This window comes from Bombyx mori, chromosome 12, assembly GCF_030269925.1.
Source record: "Bombyx mori chromosome 12, ASM3026992v2".
Lineage (NCBI taxonomy): Eukaryota > Metazoa > Arthropoda > Insecta > Lepidoptera > Bombycidae > Bombyx > Bombyx mori.
Window position 1 is genome coordinate 12,064,387 of NC_085118.1, and position 24,257 is coordinate 12,088,643.

Consider the following 24,257-nt stretch of genomic DNA (forward strand, 5'->3'; position numbering starts at 1 on the left):
TTACTGTTTGGATTATTCACCTGTCCTGTTTTGACCGGCCATTGTTATGCAAATGTGTTATGGACGGCTCTGTGTAGATTCGCGTAAATATTATATGTCAAACTAAGTTACGTGTAAAATAATAGTTCCTATACATCATGATATAATTACCTAAACTCCTTAAAAATCAAGCAAAGTGACTAATGTCAAATTTTACATAAAAAAACCTTTCAAGACGGTATGGCTTTAACGCATTTTCTTGCTCTAGAGGCAGACGAGATCCCGATCCACGAATACTGAAGCCAATACACATCATTACGACTTTTTTGACACCGCTTCTTTGAGACCAATTATTTTCCTTGTATAATATCTTTCAGACTTTTTAAGCCCGTAATCTTCGGAGCCGAACAGGAGAGGACCTTGGTATCTGCCACCATCAATCACACATAATTTTCTTGCGGTAAATTTTCACTACACAATGTTATACCTTCATAGTGGAAGTTGTTCGTCAACTTTGCCATAGCATCATATATAAGCGAAAACCAGCTTCACCCTTCAAACTGCGAAACTCTTGCCTCAATACAATTAAAACAACCTGCCATATAGTGCCGATAATTCGTCCATTTGTTCCAAATCAGAGCTAGGATTTTCTTTCATAAAAAACGCAACGGTATCCGAAAAATTACGTCAACTGTAGAACAAAATCGTGTCCTTCTTGTTACACATTCATGTCCATAATGCTTATATCAGTTACTTGTCAAACATTCTGATTAGCACTTCATTAGAATATTGACTCCTTCCTCATAATATATTTTATGATACTGACAATACGTAATTCAGATTATTCGTGTGAAATTATGAATTACATAATATCACAAATCAAATCATTTCAAGTTTCATAACTATTGATGGTAAGTGGTAAGACCGTACTAGTAGGTACTACATATTACTGATGTAAATCTGACACGTGTGTCTGTGTTCCAGCTTGAAGGGTGGCGCAGCTGTTATAGTACACAAAATAATTGAATCTCAAACCATAGGTCTAGAGGAGGCGGTAGCCAAAATTTCTTAAATGTCTATGACATAGCGCTATAACATATCCTTCTTCAAACGAGGTTTGTGGAGAGTACTTAACGGTAGGCAGCGGTTTTGCTCTGCCCCTGGCATTGCTGAAGTCCATGGTCGACGGTGACCACTCACCATCAGGTGGGCCGTATGCTCGTCTGCCTACAAGGGCAATAAAAAAAAAAGGTTCAATGATTTCGACATAGTTTCCAAGTTTGGTGGCGGCGTTCTCATTGTGATGTCTATAAGCTCCGCCAGCCAATTAACACCAAATGGGCCCTAAGCTCGTTCACACATATGTATACGAATTTTATAAAGATAAAAATACATTCAATGAATGGTAAAAATACGCTAATCTGTATTTTAAAACAGAAATGGTCTTCTTCTTTTTCTTGCCCTCAATACACATTAGGTATGCGAGGTCTGGGCATTAGTCCTCTTATCATGCTGCATAGGAATTTGTCCTGAGTTTTACGACCGGACGTCCACTCTCCTTAGGTTCCTCCTCCATACATCCATTGCAAAGTGCCACAGAGAGGGACTTTTCTGTTTCTGCTTTTGGTGTTTCTTTTTCTTCATCCATTTTTTGGTTAGCATTTGCATTTTCTTATCATAAAATAAACACTAAAATTTTAATTTTTAATAGAAAAAGATTATGATACTATTACATTTCATTCGTTTTTTCACAATTCATCACAAAGTCTATTGAACATCAATTTGGGACGCCTTTTACAGTGGGTTCGTACGCGCCTGTGCCATTCCTAAATAGTATTGAATGAAATCTAAATCTATAGAAATCGAACGACCTCCAACGTGTTTATAGAAAATATTTAATTGTATTTGCATTCAACAAAGCCGGTAGATGTCATTGTGGCTTCGCCCAAATATGTCACTGGTGGTAGGACTTCTTGTGAGTCCGCACGGGAACTTATATCTCGAGGTGGGTGGCGCACTTACGTTGTAGATGTCTACGGGTTCCAGTAACCACTTAACCAGGTGGGCTGTGAGCTCGTCCACCGAAGTAAGCACTAAAAAAATAAAATAATCTGACTATGGATCAGTGTTTTAGGATGCCTAGTGCCCTATCCTAGTGCATTTACGATAGTGAAGATCTTTAAAGTGCTCTATAAAATTATCGATATTTTCGGCTTTGTCGACCTAACTTAGCAACGCCCCACTTTTTTCAGTGTCTTGAGACGCGACTAAGAGATTCACCGCAGAATTATTATACCGACATTCTAAGATGGCCAACTTGCATTTATGATTTTAAATATGGAACTGCTGTTATGTACACAAAACAAGTGAGACTTCGATATTACTTCTGTATGCAATAATAAAAAAATCATAATATACAGTTATACTCTATTCGAATTACGAAGTCCCATGAGACAGGTGTTATTATTATGTTATTGTGTGTGTGAATTAATTGTATAATGATATAGATTGATTGTGTATTTTTTAAATGATGTTTACTTACGACCATGAATAAAAAATGATTATTATTTCGAATTATGCGAAACGTGAAGAGTTACGTTCTAAGAAGTGTCAAAAGGGACTTCGTAATTGGAATAGAGTATAGTATATTTTACCTTTGATATTACAACTATGTATAAATAAGTCTAAAGAAAAAAGTGTGTGTGTGTGTGTGCAAGTCACACACGGTAGAAGTGAAACTTATAAATAAAATCTTCGATCAACAATAGTAACTAGATTTCGGGTCGGTGCATAAAATCCGTCTCGTCAAATAACAGCGCACTTGAAATGTGAGCTGTTATTTTGTTTAGTTCACTTCAAACACAGCCAATGTCAACCCGTCTCACAATACCGCAGTGTGTATTCAAAAGTTGCAAAAATAAGGCCCGAAAAAGCAATTTAACGGCCGGAATATCTTACTTTCGGTAAGTACATGAAGTATAAACTATATTGTAAGCTTTAAACTTATAAATAATATTAAATTTTGAACAAAATTATCGATTTTTAACCACCGCTACAAATGTTGGCCAAGGCTCGGCCAACACATGGACAAACTTTTGCTTAACAGAACAGTAAATGCATGGAGTAGATTTGTGTTGTAATAATTTTTTAAAATTTGTTAGTAGCACTTCAAAATTAGTTGGTTAAAATTGGTTAATGCTGCTTTTGTGTCTGTTTGTTGGACTCTCATTAGATACTTAGCTTTCCATTTTTATTTTAGCTTTCCTAGCAATCACGTGTGCAGAATGGATCTGGATTGTCTCCAGAGAAACAAGAGATGACTTTTATAAGCCAGCTAAGATCTCCGCTTATTGACACTGGACATCTTTGTCTTCCGTGCTCACGGCTACTGAAACGTGGCCGAAACATTGTAATAAAAATACCTCGCTTGAAACCGTTTAAACGTTGTTTTATTATGTGCACTGGTCGCGAAAACTTAAAAATATATATTACACAAAAACGTAACGCTAATAAAATAATAAGTAATGTATAGATACTAACAAACATACATTTCCAAAACATAAAAAGTAAACAACTAAACTTTTACTTTAATTCATTAATAAATTATTTTAGTGTTAAGCGCGACTCCCTTACCTCCTGTAGTAAATAGAAATCGGCATTTCAAGAAGCAAAAATAAATAAAGCAAAACGATGTTAGTTCTCAGAGCAATTAAGGGAAAAGTTACTTTATTTGTTGCCGATTAAGATTGATTTAACATTAAAAGTTGTTTAAAATATGTCTTTTTATTGGTAAGTGACAGGAGTAATTTATTGCTTTGCTCGTTTTATATGACGAATGATCGTAAGTATTAGATAATGTTTTGGAGATTTGTGACTTTATTACTAGGTGCCATAGTTGTTATTAGTTTGAACGTAAAAGTGTTTCAAATCTTTTTTCTCCGTTTGTTAGTAAACGAATGTAGCTATATAAGTATATATTCACGCGGACAGTTTTTGCTTTAATTTTGTACGTATCCCTTTATCTAGTTACTATTGTTGATCGAAGAATAAAATATAGATATAGATGTACTGACTATCCCACTGCACAGGAGCATACATATGGACAATGTTTAGTAGACGATAGTGGGGATGCTTTTTTTTTTTTAATGCTTAGATGGGTTGACGAGCTCACAGCCCACCTGGTGTTAAGTGGTTACTGGAGCCCATAGACATCTACAACGTAAATGCGCCACCCACCTTGAGATATAAGTTCTAAGGTCTCAGTATAGTTACAACGGCTACCCCACCCTTCGAACCGAAACGCATTACTGCTTCACGGCGGAAATAGGCGGGGTGGTGGTACCTACCCGTGCGGACTCCCAAGAGGTCCTACCACCAGTGATTACGCAAATTATAATTTTGCGGGTTGGATTTTTATTACACGATGTTATTCCTTCACCGTGGAAGTCAATCGTGAACATTTGTTGAGTACGTATTTCATTAGAAAAATTGGTACCCGCCTGCGGGATTCGAACACCGGTGCATCGCTACACACGAATGCACCGGACGTCTTATCCTTTAGGCCACGAAAACTTCATTATGCTACGAAGAGTCGCACAAAGAGGAGACCGAGAAAGTCTAATGTGTTCTATCTCATTCTCTCGCCGGCTGAATCCTATACATTTATGTGTTTGTGTCTCTGTGGACTTATTTTTTCGTTTCATCGAGTTTGAAATCACGACGGTTCTAAAGAAGTCTCACTTCAAAAACACATAAGATTATAATTTGTTTACGATCACTCGTCCGTGTTCACTAACACAGCAAAATATGCGTAAATGAACTGTTAAAGTCAGATATAATAAAACGATGATAAAATCCGATGTCAGTGGCGCACATCGGGAGAATTCTCAGCAGTGGACAAGCTTGCACTGGTGACGATCATGGGATTTATCCGTAATACTAATCGCGTTCCCGACACATCCAAATAACACAGTTCAATTTCAAAATAACCTCATTCGATCGAAAATCACACGCGGGACACAAAATAAAACACCAGTTTCCTTAAAGCGTTTATTCCACGGATTCATTGAACATTAAAACTCTTAATAAATCACATAAAATATTGTGCTCTAAATATAACAACAAACACGCGCTTTTGCGTTAAGCGTAGCCAAACTAGCCAGTTTAAGTTGAAACACGAATTATTTTCACTCACGCTAAACATACGAGATACGCAAGACGTATCGTTAGATATCATTTGATTGTTTTGCCTAAATTTTCATATCGAGGGTTGAAAGATTATTTGGTTTAAGTGACATTTCGCTTAATACGCGACATTTATTTTTGTAATTAAAGGTCCCTTTATTTGGCATTAGCATCAACTGTTCTAGATTTTTAATTGAACTCCAATTAAATTTACTCCTTTCAAATAGCTGAACAAGTTTTTTATTACGATACTAGCTGACCCGGCAGACTTCGTAGTGCCTCAATCGATAAATAAAAGACCTAAGCTTTTGTATAAAATAAACTTATAACACACGAAAGGAATCCGTCCGACGGGGGACACATCAAAGGGAAAACAAAATTGTTATTTTTATTTAATTCCGAGCATTTTCATATTTATCTACCTTTTAAACCTACTCTGGACCTCCACAAATAATTCAAGACCAAAATTAGCCAAATCGGTCCAGCCGTTCTCGAGTTTTAGCGAGACTAACGAACAGCAATTCATTTACATATATATATATATATTTGTTTCCAAATTTTAAACTTTAAATGGTTCTCCTGTAAAATTGCAAAAATGTCGCTTCAACCAAATACCATTTCACCCTTCGATATATGTAGTTAGTTATTTTGTACAAAAATACTTCTCAGGTACATGCAATACTTTGGTTTTGAACGTTTTAGTTTTCGGTTAAAATGGCCGATGTTTCGGAACGTCGCTTACAAAAGCATTATTGTCATAAAATCGAGGCCATAGAACCGACGATACGTCAGTAAGGTTTCTTTACATAATTTTCTTATTGGAAATTCTGTATCTTAGTATTTTTAGTAACTTATCGAATGCATTGTACGTGTTACGTGAGAATTTTCTGGAAAAAAACTTTTGATGTGCCCAGATGGGGGGGGGTAACATTTCAATACGTTATCTTTCTCACTCAGATGGACCCCAAAATTTTGTAGCTAAAAGTAAATTGACCCGTATTGTTTTAAAGTTTAATGACAAATAATCTTTTCATATTTCATCAATACAGCCACGATATGATACTTCTATCTTAATAATAATTGTAAATATATTTATATGTTTATACATTTTTTAATACTATAATTCTCATAATAAATTTATTATTTGTCTCGACGCGACCATATAAAGTAGCAAAAAATGGAAGCGTTAAATGTACATAACACTAAAAATATAATCAAAAGTGTGCAAAAACAATATGCATTATATTCATCTTGATATAAAAAAGCAGAGAGGCATATTGACCCCACTTGAAGCCCGCGAGCCCAGAAAGATTACAAAAAAATCAGTAATTAGCATCGCCAGACTTTTACATATTGACATGTAATGTAGGTACTTTCAATTATTACCAAAAGTCGGATCTACAACTTTATTTAAAAAAAAAAGAAACATTTTACATCGTAATTGGTTCTTGTCTATGGTAGTTTCTAGAAACAGTTGATCTATGGGAGCATTGGAAACCGTTTTTGGTTCAAATTGAATTAAATAATTTATTATAAAAGAAAATTTGTTCAAAACGATATCGTAGTGTGGTGTAAATACACAAGACCATAATTATTTCGAATCCGGAAAACGATTTTTGTAAAAAGTAAATAGATCAGACTTTTGGTTTTTAGAAAACACAAAACATACAACCGCGTATCGCGAAAATGGATATTGCAATAGCAACTTGAATTCATCTCTTGAATGGTGATTAAAATTAAACATTTAATCACAATTTTATTAAATAACAATCATTGTGCAGCAAATTAAATGATTTATAAAAATCAAGGTATCTTTCATAAACTTAAATAAATATGTATTTTGATTCACTATTCGATATCAACGTTTAAATCTTCAATCGTTTGAAGCATTGAATCAATAAATAGTTTCCAAAAAAAATGTTTATCACAAATACGTTTTTTTTTTGGCAATTTTATTGAGTATCATTACAAACACATTGTTCGACTTTGCGAACTCCAATTAACTGTTTTTCTTATTAAAAATAGGCTTCGTTCTTTTTATAGTTAAAACAAAAAAAGCATATTTCATTACAATATATAAATCCGTGTCACAATAGTTCATACAGTACACGTATCACAACCGAACACTATTTTATTTTATTATTAAAAAAAAGAAAACAATTTAATTAATAATCAACAAATATCAACAATAAACGAAGCAAATGAATATAATGAATAATTTATCTTATAATTCCCTGGAATGGGTTTATAACTTTTTTTAAGCCTCAAAATACTTTATAACAAATATTAAAACTTATTGATAAACAAATTTAACAAAATGAAAAAAAATAAAGGTACGTTTTTCAGGTACGTAACAAAAAAAATAATTGAAAAGTAAATATATTTGGTTCAGTAGCTAGCCGCCTTCATATCTGATATGGCTTCAAATATTTTTGTTAATTATAAAAATATGGATCACATAAATAAGAACATTGTGGGCTACTCGTGAATTCATATTTAAACATGCCATTAGAAATGGGACATAAACATATGAATTAAGAATTATACTTGATCCAACAATATACATAATATTAATTAATTTTATTGGTAACTTTGAATTAATGCAGACATATTGATATGCAATTTTTGTACGAAAAATATAATAAATAATGTAAAACTGCTTTACGTCTATTCTCTTTGCCTTGTGGTTTATCTCTGTTTTTTTTAATAATAATTTGTGTATATTATAGATTTTAAATTCACTAAATTAAAGAACTATTTAATTTTTTTAATTCGATATTATTATTCGAAATTGGTGTCCTAAATTGTATCCAACTTGTTTATGTGATCTATACAATAAACTAGATAAGTTATTACTAATAAAAATAAGGTGTTGTGTCATTTTGTTTTTGTGTTTATGTTTTTCCCTACATATTTGATGGTGGCTAATGGGCTATAATATCAACTACGCGCGAACGGAGGAACATTTTGTAATTATTAAATTGTAATTAAGGACCGCCAAGTTTTTTTGTATGAGACCGGTTTATGATGGGTGAGGAAAAACTAAAGATTCAGTATTGAGATTGACTGAAAGAAAAATCACATTGCTAACGTAACGTCTAGAACATTCTAGACCGGTGTTTCCCAACGTAGGGCCCACGCCCCACAAGGGGACAATTTGATATTTAAAGGGGGACAATCGCACTAAAATTAATATACATAATATGTAGAAAAAACGTATTAAACGTATTATTTTGAATTTGAATTTCAGTTCCTAATTATATCTTTTGAAATATTACTTACTGTGTTTTGATATCAATTTCATAGTGATTTCTTCCTAAAACCTATCATTTATGTTACTCAAGTGAATAAATAAATTTTTTAATGTTTAAATTTATGTATGGTGGGCATAAAAATTTTAGAAATGTTACAGTGGGGCAAAAAATGTTAGGAAGCACTGTTCTAGACGCTAGAACGCACAGCAGTCAAACGAATGTTGAATGATCAAAGATGATGTTGGTTTCGATTTTGGCCACTTAAGGCGTCAAAAAAGAGACCTTTTGAACGAAATACCTATCAAACAATATCGTAGTTGAAATAGTGTTAACAAAATATGAGGCGTCTTCCTATTTGATCTAAATACCAAAGGATCAAATTTGATTTGTGTCCATTACTGAAACAATACTGTACTGTGTGTACAATAGGTACTGAAACTTGTTATATTAAAACAATAATAAATACAGGTAATTGTAATCACTTATCTACCTACAATTTATTAGTAATAACTCAACTAGCGTAAATATATCACGCATACAGCCATTGAACGATTATTAAAGGTGGCGCCTTCTTATAAATTCAATAACAGTATCAAATAGTAAATAAATATGCATATGTATATCACACCTTTAGAATTGAAGTAGCTTAATCCAAAATTTTGTTATTTTTTTTGTAAACGCCAAAAATGTAATTAAAGAAATTCAGTTTCAATTTTAATACTTTAAGCCTTAAAGATTTAAAAGTGACGAAAGGTGTAGGTACTTTGTCTTTTTCTAAATTTTTAAAATTTAATTTTAAATTTTAAAAGTTTAGTTTTATAAACTCATAAAATACATAACTATATAAATCGTTCATATTATTAAAACTCATTTTCTAATTATTTTTTATTTAAGCTACTTAAATTCTAAAGACATGATATATATAAACTCGTATATCTGCAGCTTATTCTTTCTTTTGTATAAGACAAAAATATATTAAATAAATGAAAAACCTGCATGTGCATTCATTCGTAGGGCTAGGCGGTAGGGATCCGGTCCCGCAGGTACGAGAGCACTGAGGCGGTGCCCTTCGCCAACACGGCATGCCGAGGCTGACGGAAACAGTTGCCCATCAACTCCAGTGTCCTGCAACAGAACGGTGCTTCAGTAAAATAGATATCGAGGGCTATTTGGCTTAATACGTAACATTTACTGGTGGTAGGACCTCTTGTGGGTCCGCACGGGTAGTGGTACCGACCGCCACCAGGAGGCACCGATCGTATGATGAAGTTTATGTGAGATTATATCACGGAGGATATTATAGCTGAAACTAGACTAGGAAACGAGTAGCCAGACAAATAAGCATTGTGGTTTAAACAATTTTAATAGGACAATGGGATTCAGCCGTAACAGATGATAATCGGAATGTCGCATTTCTTCGGAACGTTTCGGAGTCGGAACGTTTGCGTACGTTTGCCGCTAGGGGCGCTGTTCCAACTGCATACAAATTTTGCATTAACTTTTACGCGATCGAGTACGTTAAAAAACTCGCACTAAGCTCATAGAACACATAGCTGATATGTATTTCTTATCTATGTATCGTTGTATGTATGTATCTATGTATTTGTTTTGGCAATGTAATTTATAACCTATATAGTGTTCATTTTACTCATGTCTACTGTAATTCTTTAAATTATCGCCATGTATTAACTTCATCACAGCTAACGCACTTCTTGAATCTTTCACTTCATCAACGAGGGTTAACTGGAAGAGAATGCCTGCATGGCGTTAAGTTCGCCTTTGTACAATAAAGTTGCAGTAAGTGTTGCAATAAAGAATTTTCATTCATTCATTCATTAATTCATTCAACTGCTTCACGGCAGATATAAGCAGGGCTGTGATACCTACAATGCGGACTCACAAGACGCCCTACGGACCAGTAAATAAACAATAGGAACGAACCTCAGATGCGTGAAGTTCCCTAGCTCGGGCGGTACTGTAGAGATGCTGTTATTGGCCAGGTCAAGGACGGCCAGCTTGCCGAGCCGGGCGAGCGCGTCCGACGATACATTAATTTCCTCGATCTGATTATCGGCGGCCAGCAATATCTCCAAGTTCTCCAAATCATAAACGCAACGAGGGATTTTCGTAAACCTTAAAAAATATATATAGATATACTAGCAGACCCGGCCACTCGTTGCTGTGGCTATGGTTTTTGTTTCTAAATAACACGCGGCCAGCTTTGCTAATACCAAAAATTGACAAAGTAAGAACAATTCACTGTAAGAATTTCACTGTATTGCGTTTACTACGAAATAAATTGCACTTATACTTTAGCCTCAGCAACACGTGGTGTTTACGCCATTAAATTGTAGCTTATGTGAAACGTTGGTATTTTTAACACAGCGCCATCTATGAGATATTAATGTCAGACAGTATTAAAATTGTCTGTAAAAACTGATTTAAGGCGCCATCTGTTTTAGAATTATGAAACATACAATTAATAACAAAAATCAACATAAGAAATCATTTTGTTGTTAATTAATAAATATTGCGACCATTAATCGAAATAAAAACCATTCTATCTTTCAAGTTAGATCAAACTGCACACGGTGTGCAATTTAATTTTATTAAAAGTTCATACATACTATAATGCATGTATATATAATATAATATATTGTTACTTTCAATGGATATCTAGTTTTAACGGATCCCATTGACGCGGTAAGGTTTGCATCGTTGTTTAAATTAGAACGGATGGTTTTTTTCCTACCTAGTCTAGTAACGTATAGCGGTAGGCAGCGGCTTGGCTCTGCCCTTGGCATTGCTGAAGTCCATGGGCGACGGTAACCACTCACCATCAGGTGGGCCGTATGCTCGTCTGCCTACAAAGGCAATAAAAAATAAATAAAAAAAAAACCTCGATGGGTTATTCTAGATTCACCGAAAAAAAAGAAAGACATGGACAAAGAAAATATCAGGGCACAAGCATTTATGTTCCTATATATTTATAATTATATGGATTATTTCAGAACGAATAAACAATAAAAGACTTAATTGCGTTTTCTGTTATAAAGTAAGAAAAAACCATATAAAGCCCTTAATCTCTTTTAAAATTAATATAAAAAATTAAACAATATTATTATACTATAAAAAACTGAAATTTCTTTTCACCGAATGACAGAGGTCAGTGATTCTAAAAAACATTTTTTTTAAAACAACAGAGTATTAATGATTTTAAATGATAAAGGTTTTTCTTTACATATATATATATTGAAACCTGAATACTCTTCTCAAACCTTGTTAATTTAAATAAAATAACACTGAGGAAAAAACCACATACGAGTCAAAAAAATCATGTTAAGGTAAAAGAATTAATGAGTTCTGGTGTCAGGTACTACGGTGATTAAGTGATTAAAATTGAGACATAAGCATCAGTACCATTCGTCTATCAGTTTATACCGTTGGCTTAAAGGACCAAAAGCCATACATTTCAAAAAAAAGTTTAAAGTAACACTCACTTGTTATTCGATATGACGAGTTCCCTTAAGTATTTCAAGGAACCAATCTCCTTTGGTAATTCGGTGAGACAGTTCTTCCCCAAGTCTATATACTGGATATGTACGCAGTTGCTTATCTCCGGTGGAAAATTCGATATATTGTTCGACGATAGCACTAATTGCGTCAGCGATTCTTTAACTTGACAGATTCTGCAAAAATAATAAGGTTACATTTTGATTGAACCCAAGTAAGTATTCTTACAAAAAAAAAAAACTAGTGCGCGTGCAACTTGGTGCACGTGAAAGAAGTAAAACTTCAATGTACCTTAATAAATAAAATTAACTTAAAAAGAAGTTAATGCTGGTATTCGATGATTAACGAACGAGAACCTTAAGTTTTATTTAATAATATTTTTAGTGATAATTTAATTTAAACTTTGACGAAGCATGTTGCTGATAACTCTGTTTCTATAATCTGACGAAGCGTGTCGCGGATAATAATATGTACTTTTAGGTTATTAAACTACCTTGTATTTTAATATTTTTTTCCTACCTTAGCCTTGACAGGCTGTATCAGCGTCGCTTTAACTAGTAAGTGAGCTCACGGGGCTCAAACCTGACGACGTTGCTAACACGAACCCTAGCAAGAGCCGTGCTTCGCAGAATCTACCACCGGCTCGGAAACGCGACCCACTGAGAAGATCCAGCGAGAAACTTAGTGGGCTGTGTCTGAGGGTTAATTTACTCGTCGAGCCCTTCGTCGGCCAAGCGACGGGTTTGACGAGAACGATGAACGGTGCTTGAGGTACCTAAAAGCACAGTTAGTGGATCGGGAGGATCCGAAATGACGTGTTTGGGGCGACGTCGACTGCTTTCCATTCTGTCCGCAGGATCGGGAATGTAGTTACCGGCGGCCACGATGAGAGGGTTCTCGTGTCGTGCCGCTTTATCGAAGTGGGCATTTTGAATATTTAAAACATTACTTCTATATAAAATACAGCTCTCTGTAAATATTTTAAAAATTAATCTGTTCACTCCGTAGGCCTTGCAATGTAGTAGTTTATATGAAATCCAATAGATGTCGCTAAACTAAATAACGACCTAGGTCGCTTTGCCTTTCCCCCTATCCACGGTCGAGTGATTGCGAGATGCTCTATTTTCTCACTCTCGCTCTTCCTAAAATGTATCTTCTCCCTTTAGCTGTGACGAATCTGTCGCGAGTTAAATTTTACTCTCAAGGCGCCTAAAGAAGTTTCACTTCAAAAATAATGAAGTAGGTGTAGCTACAACAGCCCCATGTTAAATTTTATAATCAATTGTAACATACAATATAATTGTACTTTAAATCAACAGAAACTCACCCAAAAGGCACACTGGTTAACTTGTTCTTGGACAGATCTATAATATGCACCTCCGCATCGGCTGCCGCTTTGAACACGTCGTCTGGTACGTTTTGTAGCTCGCGCGATGGCAACATCAGCGCCTGACTTTTCTTCAACGTGTATCTGTAGCAACGGAAATACAATCAAAATTAAAAACTGTTAATTTCTATGATCCGCGCAATGGTAGAGTGGATTTGAATAAAACTTCTATACAAAGTTCAACAAATCAAATGTTCCTTGAAACTTAAATCCGAACTGTTCGGCGATCAGGCTTTTCGAAGTTTTTTTTTTGTGTTAAGTGGTTACTGGAGCCCATAGACATCTACAACGTAAATGCGCCACCCACCTTGAGATATAAATTCTAAGGTCTCAAGTATAGTTACAATGGCTGCCCCGCCCTTCAAACCGAAACACATTACTGCTTCACGGCAGAAATAGGCAGGGCCGCGGTACCTACCCGCGCAGACTCACAAGAGGTCCTACCACCAGTAAAAAAGTTGAAGTCACAAAGGCGTTTCCGTAATAGCCGTTCGTATAGCTTGCCTAGCGCTAGGAGGAGGCTGATTGGCCGGTAGCTCGCAGAAATTCGAAGTGAATCACAATACAATACAATGTTAATTTCCTGCTTCATTCACGTTGCGGTGTTTCCATGTTTTAATTGCTTAAATAGGTGGACGAGCTCACGGCCCATCTGGTGCTAACTGCTTGCCGGACCCCATATATATCAGCAACGTAGATGCCAAAATTCACATTAGAATCAGAGTTCTAAGATTTACAGTACAACAGCTGCCCTATGCTTCAAACCGAAACGCATTACTGCTTCACGACAGAAACAGGCAGGGTAATGGTACCTACCTGTCCGTGCGAGCTCACAAAAAGTCCTGACATCAATATATGTTTTTAAATAAAAAATGCGACAGTCCAATGATAATTGGCTAACAGGTGATAACCTAGGACAGCTAAAATCCATTGTACTATTAAAATTGTTTAAACCACAATGCGTACTTGTCTGGCCACTCGTTTTCCAGTCTGGTTTCAGCTAAAATTTCCTCCGTGATACGATCTCGAAGAAACTTCATCATGCGATCGGTGCCTCCTCTGATGATGTCCTGCCTCACGAACGACAGCCTGTTACCGTCCATGTTGATGCTTTGTAATTGTGACATTAAACCTAAATTTCTTGGCAACCTGTCAAAGAGAACATATCTTCAGAAGCACGCCTTATATCTCTCGCGTCATCGTTTTCGTAAAAAAAATAAAATTCGCTAATATTACAGAGCCCGCAATGTAGCGAAAAGAAATTACATTTGTATTTAAAAGTATACGGGAACTTGAACAAAAATGAAAATATTTGTTTTTCTTTTAATTCATCATAGAATACCAACATACTTTATTACAATCTAAACAATTTTTAAATTATAAATAAGTTTACAATTTTATTACTATGTTTTTTTTAAACTAAGTATAACAATAATACACTACTAGATAAGACTGATCAGATAAATACTCATCTAGAAATATTATCGGAACAAACTAAACTTACTTATTTAAATTGTTATTAGTTAGGTCCAGCCTTTTCAATTTTTGCAATAGTGATATGTTCTCTGGCAACACTTCGAGTTTATTGTCGCGTATGTTTAATATGCTCAAGTGTTGCATTTGGTCGCAAAACTCTTCGGTTATCTCCTAAAACGTAAACACGGTCAAAAACGATCTTACATTAATAGTCTGATCGATAGATCAGGATTATAGGAATTTGTGATGACCAGAATTATTAAAGGTCCTACACCTACTACTCCCATTCGTATGTGGTGCTAGGCATCATTATCCTATTTTGAAACTTATAATTGATAAACAACTAATTTGGTCGCGAGAACCTCGAAAATTCACAAAAAACACCTCTGATGTTCGTACAACTTTACATTGGATCCAATGTAACATGTTACAATAAATAAATAAATCTTGCAATTATTCTGCTACTTTGTTGACATTTCTTGTCTTCTCTCTTGTTTTTATTACATCTGAGGAATAGTGTACAATTAACTAGTAGAACTCGTAACTTACTTTGATATAATTGTTGGCTAAATATATTTCCTTGAGCGCCGTACAACCGTAGAAGTCTGGCAACTCTTCAATATCATTATGGTTTGCGTCCAAAATTTCCATTTTTCTCAACTCGCCTAGCGGAGGCATCTTTTTTAGATTATTGTTACTAATGTTTAGCTTTTTCAAATCTAGAATAGATGGAATTTATATGACATATTTATGTTGTTAATTTTACATTCTCCTATTTTGTATTCCAATTAGGTAACATATGCTTGTAAAGTTATTGTACAAGAGGAAGCTATGTTATGAATGTAACTATATGGGTTAGTATTGTTGTGTTTACATTTCGGTGGTTTAAGGGGAGTCTTCCAAACGTTCCAAACAGTTAGTTACGAAAGTAAAAAAAATGATAGAAATTTCCTGGATAGTAGTAGTACACTATACAACCTAGGGCAAGTAAAAATGACATTAATTCTTCTTTGTTGCTACACTCTTGGCAGTAGTCATGGCTGTCATATCATCAGTGTCGTATTTCACAACCCTACACTCTCTTGCTTTCCGGCTGCGCTGTCTGGTGCTTAAATGTAGATAGAAGACAATCTATTACATTCTTGACCTGGTCGGTCCACTTTGGGAGAGATGTGCTGCGCAGTCTGTCTCCCTCTAACCTGCCCTGCACCACACTAGACGCTTTTTGCACTTATGTAGTGGCATGCGCCACAGGACGCAAGATCAGTTATGTGAGAGAACGTACAGGCGGCGTGATAATGTCAATATCTCATTACAGAATGTTGATGAATAATTAAAGTTATAAATTTACGAATACGTACCTCTTAAATTGACAATATCAGGCGGTAGCTCAAGTAGCTGGTTGTGCGAAAGATTCAGTTCGACTAGACGCACGAGATATCCCATTCCGGGAGGTAATACTGTTAGTTTGTTGTGTGACAAGTCCTTAAAATAACAAATAATCCATTATATACTCTAATTTTTTTTTTATTACTTATATTGATAGACGAGCTCACAGCCCACCTGGTGTTAAGTGGTTACTGGAGCCCATAGACATCTACAACGTAAATGCACCACCCACCTCGAAATATAAGTTCTAAAGGTCTCAGTATAGTTACAACGGCTACCCCACCCTTCGAACCGAAACGCATTACTGCTTCACGGCAGAAATAGGCAGGGTGGTGGTACCTACCCGTGCGGACTCCCCAGAGGTCCTACCACCAGTGGTTACGCAAATTATAATTTTTTGCGGGTTTGGTTTTTATTACACGATGTTATTCCTTCACTGTGGAAGTCAATCGTGAACATTTGTTGAGTACGTATTTTATTAGAAAAAATTGGTACCCGCCTGCGGAATTCGAACACCGGTGCATCGCTACATACGAATGCACCAGACGCCTTATCCTTTAGGCCACGAAGACTTCAAAAATACATACTTATTTTAGGGTACATTTTAAATTATATCTCAAGGTGGGTGGCGCATTTACGTTGTGGATGTCTATGGGCTCCAGTAACCACTTAACACCAGGTGGTCTGTGCGCTCTTCCACCCATCTAAGCAATAAATAAATAAATAAATAATATACTGCTAAAATAGGACTAACCTATCGACAAGTGACTGTATGATCTCTATGAAATGTTTCAGTATTAAAGGATGAACAGAGATAAATTAAAGCACTAAAGACATTACAGAGCAGGGCAGAGATTACAGAATAAGCATGTTGGTGTCTCAAAATTTGAAAATATCTAAATATATGCAAATAAATAATTATAAAATAATAGCAATGTGTCCTTACTAAAAAATTTAACATGACAAGATCTCCGAAATCTGGTTCGATTTTTTTCAGTGCATTGTGTGATAGACCGAGCCACCTCAGTTCCGTTAATCTGTAGAACTCTTTAGGTAGAACTGACAGGTGATTGTGGTCTAAGCTTAAATTCGATAAATTCTTGAGGTCACCAAATTCCGGTGGTAAGCTTTCAATAGCGTTGTCGTGCAACTGGAATGGTAAAAAAGTAAATATTAGAAATAAAAACTAGAAAATAATAATTGTTTATTTGGATTGTTATAAATATTTCCAAGAAAACCAAACCCTTCAAATTCAAATTCAATTCATATTAATCAGCATTTATGTCAGACCCTTAGCTTTAAAGGGTTAAACTTGGAAAGTAGAAGAAAATCCTATGAATTTAGGAATAAAATATTCTTATATTATATTATTATATATATAACTATTCTTATTTTAGTGGTATAAAGATATTAGATCAAAGTATATAAATCACTAACTGCTCTAACAACTCTAAGTAATACACTTCTATAAAAGTATATAAATCACTAACTGCTCTAACAACTCTAAGTAATACACTTCTATCAAAGTATATAAATCACTAACTGCTCTAACAACTCTAAGTAATACACTTCTATAAAAGCACTACTAATAAACAAAAACTTCACCAAAAATAGTTTAAAAATAAAGTGCTGTGACTGTTCATTTTAACCATAGAACCTATAAGAACCACAATACTACCAGTCTACTTGATACCACAAAACTCAATTTCAATGAATAATGCCCCACCAGGTACCTGCGAAGAACCTGCTAAGCACTTAAGCTTCTGCACTATGCTTCTGAGCAAAACTAAGCTTGATGTTGCTGAGCAGGCTCACAACTACTTTACCATGTGCCTTTTACCAAATAAATAAGAGCATAGTCACTTATGAATATATAATCAGCATACATTTTTATATCCAAGAACGAACATATGAGTCGTCTATTATCAAAGGTGGCAATCTGTGCATTTGGACAAAAAAAAATTATTGATATGTCAATACAGATCGATTTGAATATAATCGTCTCCTTCAAAGAATACGGTTCAAAACCTGCATTAAATAAAGGTTAATAGTTAACCTGTTATTTATCTAAGATGTCGTTCCGAAGAGTTTTGTGACTGCCAATGGAATACAAAGTCAATAATTCGTTTTTCTGATTTACCAATCATTGTCCAAAAGTCAGATTGCCGGCTTTGATAATAGTCGACTCATATGCATGACTTGTAACAACAGTGCAACTATCATCTTACCTGTTACACTATACAAACTGAACACATTATTTCCTTCTTTGACATTTTTCTATTTGATGTTTATATAGCCATAAATACAATAAATAAATACTGAGTTAAAGGATATTATTGCAAATGAATAATTCATACTGAAATCCTCTCAGTGTCAATCATTGTCATCAACTATAGTATAAAAATAGGTTCTGGTTTACCTTGAGTGTAATAAGTTGTTGTAAAAGTCTCACATTCGGAGATATAATTTTTATAACATTTGAACTGAGATCCAGAGTCTTTAATGGCTCATAATTCCACCAACTCTGTTGATCTGATCTTGTAAAATCTACATCTTTAGTTTCATCCATTACTAATTCATCTATCTTCCAAACATTTTCTGGTACTGTAAGATAAAAATAAATAAGCATCTTAATGCTATTACACATTTTCACTATCCAGTATAATGTTATATTAAATGTAGGCTTACTGATGTTTAGACCTTAGTTTTTCATAGCCGTTTTATGCCATAATGATTTAGTGATAGTTACCATAATTTTATTACATATCAGTACAAATATTAATCAGTTTGATACATTATATTTATAGCTGGATCATGGTAATAAACAAGCTCACACTGCATCACCAGTATTCAAAAGGGAATAAAGGCAAAAATCCAGTAAAGAAGTTAAAAATACTACTCCTGATGGTTGATCATGATTAACTTACTTTTGTAGTGTGTTGTTGTAATATATAGAACTGTTGATTTATTTTAAAATGCAGTGTCTATGTGCAGAATGATTTTTTTACTTTTATGGAAAATGTGTTATTTAATGTATTAAAACATATTTTAAGTACAGACAGTAAGACGGAAGTCTTATTTTTGACCTTAGTAATTTACAATTGCACTGTGCAAGAATCAAATAATTATTTTACACTATAATCATAAAAATATATTTATTTCTACATTTGGTATTATTATTAACGCCAGATTTAAGTTGCGATTGACGAAATATATAAGTATATTGCGGAGTAAATAAAATACGTTTTATAGCTACATAATATTGGAGTTTACTTTATGATATGAATGATATAATATTCCCACCTGTTCCAAGACCTCTGTTGCACAAACTTAACTGTCCAGTTCTCTTCGCTGATTTTACCAAGCCCATTGATAATTCATTTTCGTCAGCCTTTTTATCTTGAAGATGAAAAATTGATCTATCAGTTACTTTTATTTTCGACCTCACAGGTAATTTTCGCGACATTACTACAATGTTGTTTGTTATGGAAACAAATGTTTTTTTGTAATACTCCGTAGACAGATAAGGTTTAATTAGTAGAGCTGTTTTCTGTTATCGCTAAAGTCTGGTAAAATGCAGTATGAATATGACAATAACATAATGACTGTAAATAATGTCCCCTCATTCAACAGCCAATCCCCATCCTGGCTAATATATTAAATCAAAGAGTAAGGTAAATAGGCGGTTTCAATTAAAATCTTTAAAAAGCATATTACTGCACTCTTTGTTAGATGTTAGTAACGTATACGGTTGAAAATTTAGATATTAATTAAGTTTTTTTTTCACATTACTGTTAATAACGAAGATTTTAAAAGACTATTATTAAATTTGCAAAATGACATTGTGTAGGTACTACCTACATGATCTGTGACAATACTGACAATCTAATTCAATCTATGTTACCTATCAAACCGACTTTTTGGCGGGAACGCGAGGAGTGAAGTTGTGTGATTTGTTTTATTTTGTCTATTTAGTGTTTCTTCGGGTTTAAATGTGTAATAATAATAATAATAATAAGCCCATTTTATTTCCAAAAACAAAGAAAGAAAAAAATAAAAAACACCTTATCAAATAAAAATTACAAAATTAAATATAAACTTATGTTTGGAACCCCATTCGGGTATAGGCCTCCTCCAGCTTGCTCCACTCTTCCCTATCCTTGGCTTTGTTTCTCCATTCTTTTCCAGTTGCTGCTATTATTTCGTCGATCCATCTGCATCTTGGTCGTCTTTTTCTTCTTTTGCCCGCTGGTCCTTCCCATGTTGTAATTTCTAATGTCCATCTTTTATCCGTATATCTCGCAGGATGTCCTGCCCAGCGCCACTTTTGTGTCAGAGCGTACCTGAGAGCATCTATCAGCTTTGTTTTTTCTCTAATGTATTCGCTTCTTATCCTTTGTATTTTTCTTATATTCAATATACTTCTTTCCATCGCTTTCTGACAGGTCGCTAATTTTGTTTTTATTTTTGTGTTGTAAGTCCATGTTTGGCACCCATATAAGAAAGTCGGAAGAATACAGGTATCCATCACAGTCTTTTTCAGGTGAAGAGGGAAGGACCCTTTTAGAATTTCCTTTAAGCTCCAGAATTTTTTCCAAGTTATATTGATTCGGCGTTCGACTTCTTCTTCATCGTTGTTGTCTTTAAATGAAATAAATTTTCCGAGATATATATATAGCTGTTTACGTACTCTAACGGTTTGCCATACAAGCTGATTTTATCAGTACTACTGTTTGTCATTACTTTGGTTTTGTCTTGGTTCATTTTGAGACCGACTTTTTCGCTTTCCTCGCTTAAAATATTTATCATTTTTTCGAGTTTTTCGTTTGTTTCAGCGAAGAGAACGATATCATCAGCAAATCTCAAATGTGTAAGTCGCTTCCCATTTACTTTGATTCCGTTCGATGGCCAGTGTACATTTTCAAAGATAAGCTGTAGTACTGCTATAAACCCTGTCTTACTCCTCGGCAGATTTTTATGTCCTCTCCCCGTTTTTCCAGTTTGACTCTGCTGATACTTCCATCATAGATGTTTTTTAATATTTTTATGTATTTATCATGAACGTGACAGTTATCTAGGGCTTTCCATATGAAATTATGTACGATTGTATCGAAGGCTTTAGCATAGTCGATGAAAGCTATGTACAGTGGTCTATTGAACTCTTTATATTTCTCTATAACTTGTTGTATAACATGTATAATATGATCTATTGTGGAAAAACCCGAACTGAATCCTGCTTGTTCGATCGGCTGGTGTTCATAAATTTTTGGAGTGATTCTGCTTTGTAAAATTGATGTGAATAGTTTGTACATACTCGAAAGGAGGCTAATAGGCCTGTAGTTGCCTATGTCATTTGGATCTCCCTTTTTGAGCAGTAAGATTATATCGGATCTTTTCCACTGTTCTGGCACTTCCCCAGTATCGAGTACTTTGTTAAATAAGTAAGTAAGAGGGTGAACTAACAAAGCAGAACCAGTCTTTATAGCCTCATTTTGTAAACCATCGGGTCCTGGGCTTTTGTCTTGCTTCATCTTTTTAATGTGTTTGATAATTTCCTTACCGCTTATTGGTGCTATATCTACCTTCTCCGAAGCGATTTTACAATACTTGCAATACTTACTAGAATAATAAGCAATTGAACTCGAAGAGATGTCAACTTTCCTGCCATATAGTACTTTAAAAAATTCTGTAGCACAATTTATTACACTGTCTCTAGTTTTAGTCTCTTTGGTGCTTGTTTTACCGTCCGATTAGTCTCCTCCCAGCGATAGGCAAAATTTACGAACAGCTCCTTTGGAAACGCCTCTGGGACTTCGTTACCGCGAATAAAATTCTAATAGACGAGCAGTTTGGATTCCGCGCCAAACACTCGTGCGTACAACAAGTGCACCGCCTCACAGAGCACATCTTAATATGGCTAAATAGGCGTAAACAAATCCCGACCGGCGCCCTCTTCTTCGATGTAGCGAAGGCGTTCGACAAAGTCTGGCACAACGGTTTGATCTACAAACTGTACAACATGGGAGTGCCAGACAGACTCGTGCTCATCATACGAGACTTCTTGTCGAACCGTTCGTTTCGATATCAAGTAGAGGGAACTCGTTCTCGTCCCCGTCATCTGACTGCCGAAGTCCCGCAAGGCTCCGCACTCTCCCCGTTACTATTTAGTTTGTATATGAACGATATACCCCGGTCTCCGGAGACCCATCTAGCGCTCTTCGCCGATGACACGGCTATCTGCTCGGCTGCTTCATCGGCGACTCCAGATCGCAGTAACCACCATGGGACAGTGGTTCCGGAAGTGGCGAATAGACATCAACCCCACGAAAAGCACAGCGGTGCTATTCAAAAGGGGTCGCCCTCCGAACTTGGCCCTGGCATTGCTGAAATCCATGGGTGACAGTAACCACTCACCATCAGGTCGGCCGTATGCTCGTCTGCCAACCAGGGCAAAAAAAAAGAAGAATAAATTCAGTATTTATACTCCATAATTTACTCTATAATTACTTTAACTTTATTTTTAAATATAAATTATACTTAGGCCGTCTTTGAGCTTTTGGAGATGCTACGTAGAATTAGGTATTCATGATTTAATGAGACTCTAACAATGAAATAAAACATAACTTTTTATAACGTCGTTGTTACGTAACATGTTAAATAAAATTATCACTTGTAAACTACAACATAAAAACTAAAACCTTTTCATGTGAATGACATTGGAATATTTTAACCCTATTGATTTTATCAAGATTTTTATTGACCTTTTAATTTAACTCATCAAATGCTGAATGATTTTTTTTTATGAATGAGGAATTACTAGTGGCCCGGAGGCCTTTCCAGATTCACCGGGACAGGTAGGATACGATTTTCTAATAACCGCCCAAGCGCCTCCAAAGGAAACCTAACAACTCAAGAGCAGCTGCTTCGCGAATGAGTCTACTACCGGATCAGAATCGCGACCTGCTGAGACATTTGCGGCGAGAAACTCAGCAGGCTGATACATGGGTTAGATTGTGTGCGAGTACGGTTTAATGAATGTGACACTGTTTGACCACTCACGTTTGCAAATATAAAAAGATGAAGAGTAGGTTAAAATGGCACTCAATAAAAACTCAATTTCTCAATTGCTCAATTTCTCCGTTTTATTGTTCCTTTGTTAAACTGATCTAACGTCCATTTATTACCGGTTACCGTCCTCGTCGTAATCGACGAGTTCGACGAGCCAACTAACCCATAGACACAGCCCACTGAGTTTCTCGCCGGATTTTCTCAGTGGATCGCGATTCCGATCCAGTGGTAGATTCTGCGCAGCACCGATCTTGCTAGGGCTAGTGTTCGCGAGTACTTTCCGGTTGAGCTCATGAGCTCACCTACCCGGCCAGGCGTATCTGGAATAGCCTCTTGGCTACCAACGAATAGGTAGGGAAAAAAAGGCCTTTGATTTACAGATCAATGCAATACACGCATTTTACTAAAACGAATAAACTTGTACTACTGTATTCATTAAAGAGAGCATACCTTCAACACTATTCGAAATCAATGAATTTTTTGAAAAGCTTAGATGATTGTCCACAGCAGATGAAATTATTTCTTCCATGATTACAATAACATAATCAAAACTAATTTTACTAAAACTCCATTACATACTTTGAATAATTTTAAAATAATAAATTCATTGCAAATTCGATTAAAGTTAGGTACCTATTTGTTGTGAATGTGACAAGTATTAGACAAATTACCAAAGATATTAAAAAATAAATGAGAAGGTATGTAGCCACTACGCAGTAAATAATTTTCGCCCAGTTAAATATTAAACCGTGAAGTTTCATTATAAACTAGAAAATACTTTACAAATGTGAATATTCCAAACTAGATCATTCACTACATCACAAAACATAATTGTAATTTTATGAGTACCTAACCGTTAATTAAGTTCCTACTCTTGTACCACTTTAGGATATTAGGGATTTTTTACGGCAGAGACAATGCTGCATTTATGGCATTTGCCAATAATCTTGAGCGTAGGTAGTCAGTTTGGGTCATCTATAAAATAAGTCATACAAAACTTATGATTG

General features: G+C 35.1%; 1 protein-coding gene and 1 long non-coding RNA gene across 3 annotated transcripts; one reads left to right on the plus strand and one right to left on the minus strand.

Moving 5' to 3' along the window:
* The first annotated feature begins 309 nt into the window (after window positions 1-309).
* LOC134199866 (uncharacterized) lies at window positions 310-3,646 on the plus strand. The gene is made up of 3 exons (XR_009974520.1): window positions 310-439; window positions 2,232-2,942; window positions 3,239-3,646. It is a non-coding gene; the product is annotated as an uncharacterized LOC134199866 (long non-coding RNA).
* A 1,368-nt stretch (window positions 3,647-5,014) lies between these two features.
* LOC101735324 (leucine-rich repeat-containing protein 40) lies at window positions 5,015-23,903 on the minus strand. 2 transcript variants are annotated; one of them, XM_021348232.3, is made up of 12 exons: window positions 23,701-23,903; window positions 19,486-19,581; window positions 18,602-18,786; window positions 17,129-17,332; window positions 16,155-16,278; window positions 15,343-15,512; window positions 14,822-14,964; window positions 14,284-14,466; window positions 13,258-13,401; window positions 11,918-12,106; window positions 10,359-10,550; window positions 5,015-9,542 (listed from the first exon to the last, which is right to left on the minus strand). In XM_021348232.3, the coding sequence occupies exons 1-12, from the start codon at window positions 23,777-23,779 to the stop codon at window positions 9,434-9,436; spliced, it is 1,818 nt and encodes a 605-aa protein (XP_021203907.1). In that variant the 5' UTR covers window positions 23,780-23,903; the 3' UTR covers window positions 5,015-9,433. The 2 variants fall into 2 exon arrangements, with proteins under 2 accessions (XP_021203907.1, XP_004926568.1); XM_004926511.5 differs by lacking the exon at window positions 23,701-23,903 and having other exon boundaries at window positions 19,486-20,054.
* Window positions 23,904-24,257: the final 354 nt, after the last annotated feature.

Excerpts from the sequence above, each read along its gene's own strand:
- LOC101735324 (XM_021348232.3), bottom strand. The coding sequence starts at position 23,779 with ATGGAAGAAATAATTTCATCTGCTGTGGACAATCATCTAAGCTTTTCA. Across the intron at positions 13,402-14,283 it reads GAAAACGAGTGGCCAGACAA|ATACACGTTGAAGAAAAGTC; the intron begins GTACGCATTGTG and ends CCGTTGCTACAG. Across the intron at positions 10,551-11,917 it reads CTCGTCATATCGAATAACAA|GTTTACGAAAATCCCTCGTT; the intron begins GTGAGTGTTACT and ends ATATTTTTTAAG.